The 13,056-nt window shown below is 40.2% G+C and overlaps 1 protein-coding gene across 1 annotated transcript in view; it reads right to left on the bottom strand.

The window, feature by feature from the left end:
* Positions 1–1,963: 1,963 nt before the first annotated feature.
* Positions 1,964–13,056, bottom strand: part of LMNB1 (lamin B1) — a 62,092-nt gene continuing 50,999 nt past the window's right edge. The window contains exons 9-11 of the mRNA XM_054488436.2: positions 12,923–13,042; positions 6,214–6,321; positions 1,964–2,763 (exon numbers count right to left, since the gene is read on the bottom strand). Coding sequence (XP_054344411.1) covers positions 2,722–2,763; positions 6,214–6,321; positions 12,923–13,042 — 270 coding nt within the window. The 3' untranslated portion in view covers positions 1,964–2,721. The remainder of the gene's footprint in view (positions 2,764–6,213; positions 6,322–12,922; positions 13,043–13,056) is intronic.

The raw sequence follows: 13,056 nt of genomic DNA, 5'->3' as shown, positions 1-13,056 counted from the left end.
AGAACAGAATCAGTGAGATAAATACAAAGGAGTTAACTGAGAATATAGTGTGGAGAAACCTAAAATATATGAAACAGGACAGGTTCAACATAGATATAAAAGAAACCCCAGAAGGAAAGAACAGACAGTGGGGATGAGATAATACTCAACAAAATAAGAACATCCAAAATTTTCTTAATGAAGAACACAGAGATGAAACCCCAACAAGAGGCATAAAAATAAATCTGTATCTAGGCATGGTGGTGTGCGCTTGTAATCCCAACTACTCAGGAGGCTGAGGCAGGAGAATCGCTTGAACCTGGGAGACAGAGGTTGCAGTGAGCGGAGACTGCACCATCGCACTCCAGCCTGGGCAACAAGAGCGAGACTCTGTCTCAAAAAAATAAATAAAATAAAATAAATCCATACCTAAACAGAGGTGAAAACAAACACTGAAGACAAAACAAGGGGAAAATGTGAATCATGCTTGTTATCAAATAGTTAAATAATCCAAAAATGTATATATATGCTGTTTGCCTAACATCAATTTCATGCGGAGATATTGATTTTAATACACGGAATGGCAGCGTACCCTCTGGCTCGCTCACGTTCTGCGGGAATGGGCTTAGGTGCAGCTCAATTTCAGAAAACCTCAATTTAGTCCAAAGTTTGTCAGTCTAAACAGACTCAGGAATCTACTACTGCCACACATCCAGGGACAACAAACTATTTATGTTGAGCCCTGCATTTGTACTCTCAATTTCCCCAGCATACACACTATTCTACTATGTTACAACTGCCAATTTTTCTTAATGCCCAAATTAATTAAAGTGTTGGCTTTTATAACCTAATTTATCCAGCAATAAAAGCACCTAGAATGTATTTTGATGACAAGAACCCCATCTTGTGGCAAAATGTTTCACTGCTGAGTTTGGCTGTGTACTGTAATGCCATTCCCACTCTGAAGATAAATCTGCGTTAAGAAGTTATCATTTTATCTGCTTTACCAGACAGAATTTCTAACCCAGCATTTATCTTGTGTCTGCGACGGCACCAAAGTATGCAGTAAATCTGTGGAGCTCAGTAATTCTGGGGCTTTGTGAGTTATTTTCACGTGAAAGCCGGTAGTCTTTGTGCAGCTTACTGCAGGAATATTTTAAGAGAAAAACAAACACTGACTAGGGTTAGCTTCTGAAATATTATCTGTCCATTCTAGGAAGAGTTCAGATATTCCACTTCCTGTAAGATGAACTCACTTAACTAAAGCAGTCAAGACAAAACCTCCCCAAATCCACACGAATTGACACCATAATTAGCACCATACATAATAAAGCTACCCCACACACAGCACACTTGTATTTCATAGCATTCATGTTACTCCTCTAAAAGGTGGCTTTTAATCAATTTCTCTGCCCTTCCTATTTTAAAAGACAGTATAATTACATTCTAAAATATTCTTCCCATTTTTTCTTTTACTAGGAATGTCCAGCGTGGGAAACATGACAAAATGCTCTCTACGAATACAAAAACATTCGCTGGACATGGTGGTGTGTGCCTGTAGTCCCAGCTACTTGGGAGGCAGAGCCCAGGAGAGGTCAAGGCTGCAGTGAGCTAAGACCGTGCCATTGCACTACAGCCTGGGCAACAGAGTGAGATTCTGTCTTTCAAAAAACAAAAAAAAAGGAATGTCTTCCTCAAAAGGCCTTATTGTTAATAAGCTAAAAAATGTAATAAAGCATTGAGCATGATATCTGGCTCAAAAGCATTAGTTATTATTATTGCTTTTATTATTGTTGTTGTTGTTGTTATTAATGACAATTAAATACTGAAAGACCCCCAAAATAGCTTGTCTTCCACAACTGGCAAAGCCTTAAAGAAAAATCCAGTTCAAACAAGTCAAATTATATTTTTATCAAAAGCAAAATTGAAACAATACTTTTCTCCCCTCAAAATCTGTTTTTAAAGCGTTAAAAAGGACAGTAGATCAATATTAAAAGAGCTTTTTTATTTGTTAATGTCACATAAGAAATTTAAGCAAGTTACGCTATCTTAAAAAACAAAACGAATGCATTTTAATAGAGAAACCCTTCCCTCCCTCCACCTCCCTCCCCCACCCCCTTCATGAATTAAGAATCTAAGAGAAGAAGTAACCATAAAACCAAGTTTTGTGGAATCCATCATCCAGAGTGCTTACATGGTGATTAGATTAATATTGCCTTCTTACAAAATTTCTATTTTAAAAAAAATTATAACCTTGATTGCTTATTACAAAAAAATTCAGTACAAAAGTTCAATATATTGAAAAATGCTTTTCCCCTCCCTCACAGCACCGTCAGATATAGCAGAGAATAATGAAGAGCAGATTGCTAGTCTAGATGGAGCAATCTTCAAATTACACCGAGACGCACAGTGGTTTATTTACCCTCCCCTCCTCATAAGAACTTAAAAAAAAAAGAAAAAACACACATACAAAAAAAGTCAAAAAATTTGAGGAACCCCTTCCAAACAGTACACAGTTATTAAGTTCAGTGTCAATAATTCACATCTTGCAACAAAGTGTATGGACATGATTTCTTTTACAAAACTTTCCGTGTCAAAAAGGAAATTAAGGCCATCAGATTTGCAGCTTAAAAATTCACATAAAGGAAATATAAAAATATTCTGTGCTTCTGAGAAGGCTCTGCACTGTATACAGGTAAGGATTACCATACTTCTTTATTTTGAGGAAGACAGTTGAAAATTTTACATAATTGCACAGCTTCTATTGGATGTTCTTGGGGTTCCCTGATGAGGAAAACAGAAGGAAAAATTAATACTAAAGAAACAGATCACAGTATTCTAAAGTAAGACAAAAACTTTTAACTACAGGGATACAAAACCATATTACCTAACCTCAAATGGGCCCTTTATCATCTCTCATCTCTTCTAACCTTTTCTTTTTTTCTTTTTGTTTGTTTGAGACAGAGTCTCACTCTGTTGCCCAGGCTGGAGTGCAGTGGTGTGATCTTGGCTCACTGCAACCTCCACCTCCTGGGTTCAAGCGATTCTCATGCCTCAGCCTCCCGAGCAGCTGGAACTACAGGTGTGCATCACCACCACACCCGGCTAATTTTTATATTTTTAGTAGAGGCGAGGTTTCACCATGTTAGCCAGGCTGGTCTTGAACTCCTGGCGTCAAGTGATCCACCTGCCCTCGGCCTCCCAAAGTGCTGGGATTACAGGCATGAGCCACCGTATCTGGCCTCTAACCTTCTTTTATGGACTTCTTTCTAGAATACCCCCCAACAAATTCCAGAACAGTAATTATCAATTCTGGCTACACATTCAGATCCTGAGGAGTTTAAAAAAAATTCTGATCTAGGTCCCCTGATCAATCAAATGAGAATTTCTCATTTTACTGGGAAAGGGTAGCTATCTATATATAATTTTAAAGTAATTCTAATATGCAGCTCAATTTGAAAACCATTGTTCAATAACCTCTTTTGATAACTTAGGAAACAGGAGATCAGTGGATCAGCTTTAACAACCACATCGGAGACTACAGCTTGCTAGATCCTGAACTTACACATCCCAGGCCATCTGCAGTGGATTTGTCCTCCAAGGTGAAGTCAACATGGCTCCTCTATCCATTTCTTTATCACTCATTAATTTCGTATAACCTCACAATATGACTTGTGACTCACCACTGATTGAACTAAAACTGGTTTTTTGAAGGTCACCAAAATACTTCTAATCAATTCAAAAGGCGATCGGATTCATCCTCAAATATTAAGTTCAAGTATCTGTTCTGCCCTTCCATCTTCCCTCTTAGGAACCTTGGTATCATTTTCTGTGATCACACAAGCTAAAAACCTCATACATCTTTATTTTTTTTCTTCTCTCACCCTCAAGTTTAGTCACTAAGCCTTAATAAATCTCCATTATATATTCTCTCAGTGCCTCTGGAATCTCCCCTCTACAGTTAGTCCCTCTGATTCAGCTTGGCCAGTGATATTTTAAAATGCAGTCTTAACTTCTCCTTTGTTCCAAATTGTACAGAAGCTACACCCCTAAGCATTCCAGACTATGTCAGTTTAATTCCAATCTTTCAACTTCATTTATCTCTCACATGAACCCTACAAAATAACTGGATGAGCAGATATACTTGGTGCGTTAAATCTTTTTTTTTGAGACGGAGTCTCCCTCTGTCACCCAAGCTGGAGTGCAGTGGCGCGATCTCGGCTCACTGCAAGCTCTGCCTCCCGGGTTCATGCCATTCTCCTGCCTCAGCCTCCAGAGTAGCTGGGACTACAGGCGCCCGCCACCGCGCCCAGCTACTTTTTTGTATTTTTAGTAGAGACGGGGTTTCACCGTGGTCTCAATCGCCTGACCTCGTGATCCGCCTGCCTCAGCCTCCCAAAGTGCTGGGATTACAGGCGTGAGCCACTGCGCCCGGCCTCTGTAGTGAGTTAAAAATCACCATGAATTGTTTGCCATTCCTCCCACCAACAGGTGGAGACTATTTACCCCCACTTCGAATCTGGACTGGTTCATGACTTTGACTAAGAGAATGTTGTAGAAGGGACAAAGGGCCCTTTAAGAAACCCGGTACTCTCTTGAGATCAAGACTGTCGTGGCCAACATGGTGAAACTCCATCTCTACTAAAATATAAAAAATTAGCCAGGCATGGTGGCACGTGCCTGTAGTCCCAGCTACTTGGGAGACTGAGGCAGAAGTATCTCTTGAACCCGGGAGGCGGAGGTTGCGGTGAGCTGAGATAGCGCCACTGCACTCCAGCCTGGCGACAGAGCAAGACTCCATCTCAAAAAAAAAAAAAAAAAAAAAAAAAAGAAACCTGGTACCCTCCACTTACTCTGTTAGACAACTGCCATGCTGTAAAGAAGCTTTGACCAAACTCTTAAATCATAGAAATCCACACAGAAAGAGACCTAAAAGATATTCCAGCCCAGTTCAACCTCTGAGCTGAACGCAGCCTGTTTGATTGAGTCCAGTCTGCAGCATGTGGAACAGAAACACTGCCCAGCTGAGCCCAGTCAAACCACAGAATTATGGGAAGTAAGAAATCGCTGTTTTAAGCCACTAAGCTTTGGGGTGGTCTGTTAGTGAAGCAACAGATAATTCCAACATCCTCAGAACACCATCATCTGCCTTCTCTCCAATACCCAAATAATCACCCATCCTTCAAATTAGTGGACAAGCATCACCTCCCAGAGTTCTTCTTAACTACTCTGCTGGCCTGGAGTATCTCCTCTAGCATCTGACATGCTATATAACTCATGCTGAGCCACTTGTCTGGCGCCTTGAGTTATCTCTTACATAATTATTTTACTTCTAGTAATTACAACGGTTCCCATTTAAACACAGAAAATGGAATTTGTGCTTGTTTCTTGTAAGCTAAGTGTAACATATGTGTTTTAAAATATTCCTCCAAAATGTATGAGAAGGCATCCAGGTAAAAAATTCATGCTACTTCATGCAACCCACCTCAAGTGGTTCTCAACCCGGGGGTTAAATACATGAGACAATGTTTATTTAGACCAGGACTAGGGCTAATGAAGCAAAGCAGACTTAAGACTAAAAATCTGGAGCCATGGAGACAAAGTCTTACAGGATAAGGGTAGACACTTTCATTAATGATCAGACTCAAACAGCTTGAGAATATAAAATGAAGGCTCATTAGTTATTAATAATTCCAATTTAATTATAATTAAAACCAAATTTGGAGTTTCTTTATTTCAAGGGCTCTCAAAAGCCCAATCAGCTAAAATCTATCTGCAATTAGATAATGATTAGGAACTTAATACAGCAAGAATTTTGTTTCACACTGAAGTTGAATATTACTTTGTTTTTTTAAAGTTTATATGCAGATGCTTCCTCTAAATTAGTGATCTAAACTTTTTAATCATAGAACCCTACAGAGTAAACAAGTTTGGGGACATAACATCCAATCCATAGACATGTTTTACTATAACACATAATGCTCATTAGAAAACAAAAGACAAAACTGAAATTTGGTAAAATGAGAAAAAAAAATAAAAATAAAAGTGCCAACATATTCTTCCAGTACCCTAAAGTATCACCTTGAATATCCCTTTGGGGAGTATAAACCCCACTTAGTAGATAACTGCTCTGGTTCATGAACTGATAGGGGAAAAACCCAACCACACTCTTGGTTTTCATGTAATTCTGTCAATAAAATTTGAAATAAATATATTAAATAAATAAAGTAATACCTGCTGGTGGAAAAGTTCTTCCTCAACAACCACTCCAGCTGCTTCTTCCTCCTCCTCCTCTTCTTCAGGTATGGTTGTTTTAAAGACTGTACTTCTTTGAGCAACCTCCTAAAAACAATAGTAGTTTAATTTTAAGTTAAAAAACACACTGAAAATCACCAGGTGCCGGGGAGAGGGACCTTTTCTTTGCTTAAGAGACAGCATTTCTTGCCAGGCGCAGTGGCTCACACCTATAATCCCAGCACTTTGAGAGGCCGAGGCGGGCAGATCACCCAAGGTCAGGAGTTCGAGACCAGCCTGGCCAACATGGTGAAACCCCGTCTCTCCTAAAAATACAAAAGTTAGCCGGGCACGATGGCACGTGCCTGTAATCCCAGCTACTCAGGAGGTTGAGGCAGAAGAATGGCTTGCATTGAGGTTGCAGTGAGCTGAGATCATGCCACTGCACTCCAGCCTGGGCGTCACAGCAACTGTCTCAAAAAAGAAAAAAAAGAGAGACAGCATTTCTGTTTATTATTATTACTATTATTCATCCCTTTTTTTGGAGACAGTCTCACTCTGTCGCCCAGGCTGGTGTGCAGTGGCATGATCTCAGTTCACTGAAACCTTTGCTTCTCAGGTTCAAGCGATTCTCACGCCTCAGTCACCCCAGTAGCTGGGATTACAGGCATGCACCACCACGTGCAGCTAATTTTTATGTATTTTTAGTAGAGATGGGGTTTTGCCACGTTGGCCAAGCTGGTCTTGAACTCCCGGCCTCAAGTGATCCACCCACCTCAGCCTCCCAAAGTGCTGGGATTACAGGCGTGAGCCTCCACACTTGGCCCCTGTTTATTATTTTTAAAGGGGTGGAGCGGGGGGGAGCTGTATATCAGTAACTTTCTGGTTACTAAACTGAAATTTCCGCGTAATTAGTAGCAGTTCTTATACCTTCCATATTTCTTGTAGGGGAGGAAGTGCTATCCAATTTGAAATACCTGCTGAGAAGTTTCCACTGCTTTTTATCCTACTCTGTTACTAAGAATTCTACAAATTATTTGACATAATAAATTCTTTATAAAACTCAACATGAATTCAGCTTAAAGATCTTAGCTCCTGGCAAAGAGAAGGTGCTAAATAAATGCTGAATAAAATGAAGCTGGAAGCCAACTGTGATCTCAGGGACCATCAACAACAGGACCACCTGATGAGTGAGAAGAAAGGACAAGCTCCTTTCATTCCTTTCAGCAACTGATACCTCTTGAATGAAACAAAATCAAGACAGATGAACACTGTACACTATTTACCAATAACGTACTAGTGAGGTTCCAATGTATTCTGTACAGAAATAGGTCTCCTATCATTCACTAAAGGTATGACAGAAAGCAACTATTTCCATTTTCTACTAAAAAGGTCAAATACAGATTACTTTCCTGTGGAAAATGCTGACTTGGCACAAATGCAGCAGTGTTTTTGCCTAAGCACAAGGCTAATCTAATGATCTGGCAGCAAGTAAATGAGTGTGTCCTCAAGAGCGCTGCAGAGCATATAATTTTATTCTGTACCCTGTCCTAAGGTCACTCAAGAAAGAGAATGCTACAGGGGAAGACACAATATTACTTCAGTAAAAGCTTATCTAACACAGACCAGCTAGTTTACAATGGCAGAGAAAGAAAACCAAAACCCAGAGTCACAGAAATGAGACTTCTATTTGAAATATGCCCAATAATGTGTTTTGTAAATAAAGTAAGGTGGTAGAATAGTATTTTGTGGGGATTTTTTATTACTCTTGCAGGACCGAGGAAGATGGACCACTCTGAGCCTCTCAATTAGCCAGTAACTTCAATTCTGTGAAATTGGTCTATCTTTACAAACAGAAATAGCCATTTCACAAATATCAGTGTTTTAACCAAATTAGTAATTTAAAAAATGTGATTCTTTAGATCAACCACCATTCAAGATATCAACTAGGAGATAGCAGCATATAAAGCAGAAAAATAAATTCTTAAAAAACTTTGAGAGTACCCAGCTTTTCTCAACTCATATTAAAATGAGGAACGAGTCAAGTAAAATCTTCTATAACAAAATTACCACATTCCAGCTTCTAGAAGCTTGTGGTATACATCCCATATGCAAACATTGGCTCTTAAGGCTCATGATGTAGCTTAAGACTATTAGCCTCAATGAGAACCTCAGAAAACAGCAACTTGCCTGTCTTCATTATTATGAATTACCTTAACATAACTAAGTGTAACCCTGCTGTTAAGCACTTTTCATTTGAAAACATGCAAAAACCAATTAATCTAACACACAAAGCCGTATAAAAAATGGGTGAGCTAATATCTAAAAATCTAGGTAGAAAAATAATAAATAATAATTTAGAACCAAAACGCTGTTGGGAGGTTTAGATCAAGGAAATTGTTATTAGTCAAGATGCTACTAAATAAATGTGTTTACCCCAAGTGTCCTGAAAGGTCCACATAAATAGTCTTACATGACAGGCTTTACTCTGTCTATAAAATGCAGCATTGGTCCACCCCTGCTCAGAGCCTCGGGCATGTGAAGGTGCACTGATCTGTGCAGTGGTGGCCAGAGCTGGCTGCACCTGCTGATGCTGCTTATCACTGCACAGCTCTGTGCTCAGTCACATAATGCTGGAAGCCTGGCATCAGCCACGGTAGAAGTATTTACACCACAGAAATCAGCAAATGCTACAAATCAGGGCGATCTTATGTGGACGAAAGATGATTGTTTATATTTTATATACTGCATCTCTACATATACAAGTAATCATTTGCATATACAAAAGTTTCCATTATATCTATATTCTGGAAAGTTTGGAAGGACTGCTTTATTTTTTATTTCCCTCATAAAAAACATCTTGTTTTTGCCATGGTGACAACTGCTGTTTTTAACCACCCAGTGCCCCTTCCCTCCTGAGTAAGAGCCCCTAGGTTTACCTGGGTACGCACCCCCCATGGAGCACACGTGTGTCACAAGGAGCCCAGTGCGATGTGGCTGTAGAGGGCAGGAAGAAGGCTTAAGCTCTAATTCCACCCTCCCAACTCCAGGAACTGGTTTAGAGGTGGGCACGTGACCCACCCTAGTCCAGTGTGAGTGAAGCCCAGGATGGGTGCCTCACAGGGGATGAAGTTTAGCTTCCCTCCATAATTCAAACACTCAATATCAGATTATTTGGTGGGCTGGATTGTCCATTCTTTTAACAAACTTCTACTGCCTTCTGCTTGCTAGGCTGTTCTGAGAGAGTTCTGTCAGGAACGAGGAGAGAAAGTGGTATGAATACAGGTCTTATTTCATTAGACAGTTACTTTTGCTACGTATTCATTTAATTGGGTAAGACCATGTTTATCTGTCAGTAGTACTGGACCACATTAGCAACAATCTATAAACTCCACCATAAAGAGCACTTTTTTGAAAGATCACCTTCCCACAAAAAGCAAATAGAAAAGACGTACCTCTGGGAGCAGCCGGCAGCTATCCTGCGTCCCCAAAGGAGGCAACCAGAAGAGAAACAACAGACAGATCCCCGGGGACATGCTGTGAGCCACTGGATTAGGTCCACTATTTAAATTTTTTATTATGTGAGCCCAAAAAATTTCCATTATTTCTAAGCCAGTTTAATTGGGTTTTCTGACATTTCCAATGCCCCAGCAAGAAGAAAAAAAAAAACATAAGAAACAAAACTGACTAAGCCAGTTACCAACAATCTTACTGCAAACTGGTCTTTATGGTAGGGATGGTTTATAGATTGTTCCTAATGTGGTCTGGTCCCTACTGATAAATATGGTCTTATCAAATTAAATGAATAAATGCCAAAAGTAACTGTCTAATGAAATAAGACCTGCATTCATAATACTTTCTCTCCTCATTTCTGACAGAACTCACTTAAAACAGAGCCGTGCAAGCCAAAGGTATCAGAAGTTTGTTAAAAGAATAGCCGGGCATGGTGGCTCACACCTGTAATCCCAGCACTTTGGGAGGCCGAGGCGGGTGGATCACAAGGTCAAGAGATTGAGACCATCCTGGCCAATATGGTAAAACGCCATCTCTACTAAAAATATAAAAATTAGCCAGGCATGGTGGCACGCACCTGTAGTTCCAGCTACTCAGGAGGCTGAGGCAGGAGGTGGAGGTTGCAGTGAGCCGAGATTGTGCTACGCCACTGCACTCCAGCCTGGGCAACAGAGCGAAACTCCTTCACAAAAAAAAAAAAAAAAAAAAAAAAAAAAGAATGGACCAACCAACCAATCAATCAATCAAATAATCTACTATTCAATGTTTGAGATATGAAATGGAGCTAAGCTTCAGTTAGCTTTACTAATATGTCATCGGTAATACTAGTAATACTGTCTGAAGATGCATCCCATGTCATAATATCTACCACTACTTTGTTCATGTCACTATATCTATTTTTGGGGGCATTTAAACCTACTGCTCCATTCCAAGTATCCTCCTATAACATTGTTTCTAACTTGGAACACACTTTCACAGAGGAAAAAAAAAAATGACATAAATAATGACTAGATTCCATGGCTCACGAAAGTCCATTTAATCTGCCACATACCCCTTATAACAGTGCTTTTCAGTCTTATCTGAGCAAATCACCACTCTTAATAATGTTTCACAAGAGACATGGTTACAGTGAGGGATAGACAGGAAGATGGCCATAAACAGAACTTTTTATCCAGGCACCTCAGACTCCTATAATGAATGCTGCTATTGCTTTATTTCTCTGAATGTAAGTCAAGGTCCATGTCTGATTTTTTTTTAGAAAATGCATCCAGTAAATGCTTCCTGAATTCCTGTTATGTGCCAGGCATGATGCCAGGATCTACCAGAACAGGCCCTTGCCCTCAGTGTGCTTCCTCTAGTGAGCGAGAACAATGTGATGAGCACCACGCAGGTTAGAGGCCTGCCCGTGGCACTATGGGAGCAGACAAAAAAACCCCTAAGGGGACAGTGTGATTTGACCCGCTGACCACTCCTTCTTTCACAGATACTTTCCTCCCTTGGCTTTCCTGACATCACACACCATTTTCCTCTGACTTCACTGGCTGCATCTTCTACCTCCTTTGCTCTTATTCCTAATGTCAATATTTTCTAGGGCTCAATTCTGGACCCTCTTCTGACAAACTTTACTCAGCGAGTCCTGTAACTTTATTAATTTATTTGAGACACAGTCTTGCTCTGTCATCCAGGCTGGAGTGCAATGGCGCAATCTCAGCTCGTCCCAAGTTCAAGCAATTCTCCTGCCTCAGCTTCCTGAGTAGCCTGGACTACAGGCACGTGCCACCATGCCCGGCTAATTCTTGTGTTTTTAGTAGAGACAGGGTTTCACCATGTTGGCCATACTGGTCTCTAACTCCTGACCTCAGGTGATCCACCCACCTTCAGCCTCCCAAAGTGCTGGGATTACAGGCATGAGCCACTGTGCTGGGCCTGATACCACAGTTTATCATTATCATATTTATCAGAAAGTCACTTTATCTTATTCCCTGGCTCCCTTACTCTCTTTACAATGTGGGCTCCATGATGCCAGAAACCATGTATGGCTTTTGTCCTGCTTATTCCTAACACAAAGTGGCTGGCATACAGCAGATACTCAAGATTTTCCAAATAAATGAATAGCCCTGCACTTGTAAATATGATTAGCTTCCCTACCAGGTTTGCCAGCCTAACATTCCCCCTATATATCTCCTTTCAGCACCACTCAGATTGAAATGCATACCCAGTCAGGTTGTAAGGTACAAAACAGCAGAGCCTGCCAGCCTGGAAACTGGGTGAAAAGGTCAGAACCAGTAAGCATGTCAGAACAAGGTTATGACCAATGGCTTCCTTGCAAGCCAACTTACAGATCTCATGGTAGGCAAAGGATGAAAAAGCAGTATTACAACTAAAAGGAAAATGAGAAGTACAAACCATCCTGAACTCACAACACAAGCTCCATTAACATGCTTATGGCAATTGCAACAAAGGAGGGACTCAAATTCTAAACAGAGGCTCAGTGATGCTTTGTACAGCACCTGGATAAGGTGATTTGCTAGGGAAAGACAAAGAGGAAGCCATGTTTTACTAGCTTCAAAGCACACTTTAGCTGCTTTATTAGGAAGCAGTATTTCTAAGACTAGTATTGGTAGGGGTATATGCAGTGTCTTTATGTGGCAATGGGGAAGGTAAGGTACTTTGACAAGGATTCTAAGACTGACACACTGAAAACATACACTCCAAGAAGATGTACACTCCACAATCTTCAAACTCACAGTTTCATGAACATTCTGAGAGCTAGTAACAAGGTTAGTAATTTAAGCATTTACTAGATAAATGTACTATGCCAGATACTATTCCAAGCATTTCCCAAGTACTGTCTCATTCTTATTATTAGCTCATGGATATTGTGTCATTAATATCCATTTTTAAATGAGAAATCTAAGAAAGTAAGTAAGTTGCCCAAAGTCACAAAGCTAATGTGCAGTGAAAACAGAAACTGGACACAGACAATCTGTTCTGGAGCCTGTGCTAATAATAAGTACTCTATAATACACTCCTATTTATTCCTAAAATTTAAAGACAGCTTCAGTTCAATTTACTTAGCAGCTTTGGTCTGTTTATGCAATCAGTTATTGCACGTTTCAATCTGATCTTGATTATACTTGCACAGTGAACTTTAAGTGAAATTAACATTGTGGTGGTCCTGATAAACTGGCCATACCTCTCCCTGAGAATTTTTCAGTATAACCTTCACATCTTCGCCAGTGCCCCACGAGTTCTGGTTCTTCCAGATGAGGTCAGTTGGGGGACTGGCTGTGACACCAGCGTTTGCAGCCCAAATCTGTAAAAAAACAA

Source organism: Pongo pygmaeus, chromosome 4 (genome assembly GCF_028885625.2).
Source record: "Pongo pygmaeus isolate AG05252 chromosome 4, NHGRI_mPonPyg2-v2.0_pri, whole genome shotgun sequence".
Taxonomy (NCBI): domain Eukaryota; kingdom Metazoa; phylum Chordata; class Mammalia; order Primates; family Hominidae; genus Pongo; species Pongo pygmaeus.
The sequence above is the reverse complement of the archived record's forward strand: the minus strand, read 5'-3'. Positions and strand labels throughout refer to the sequence as shown.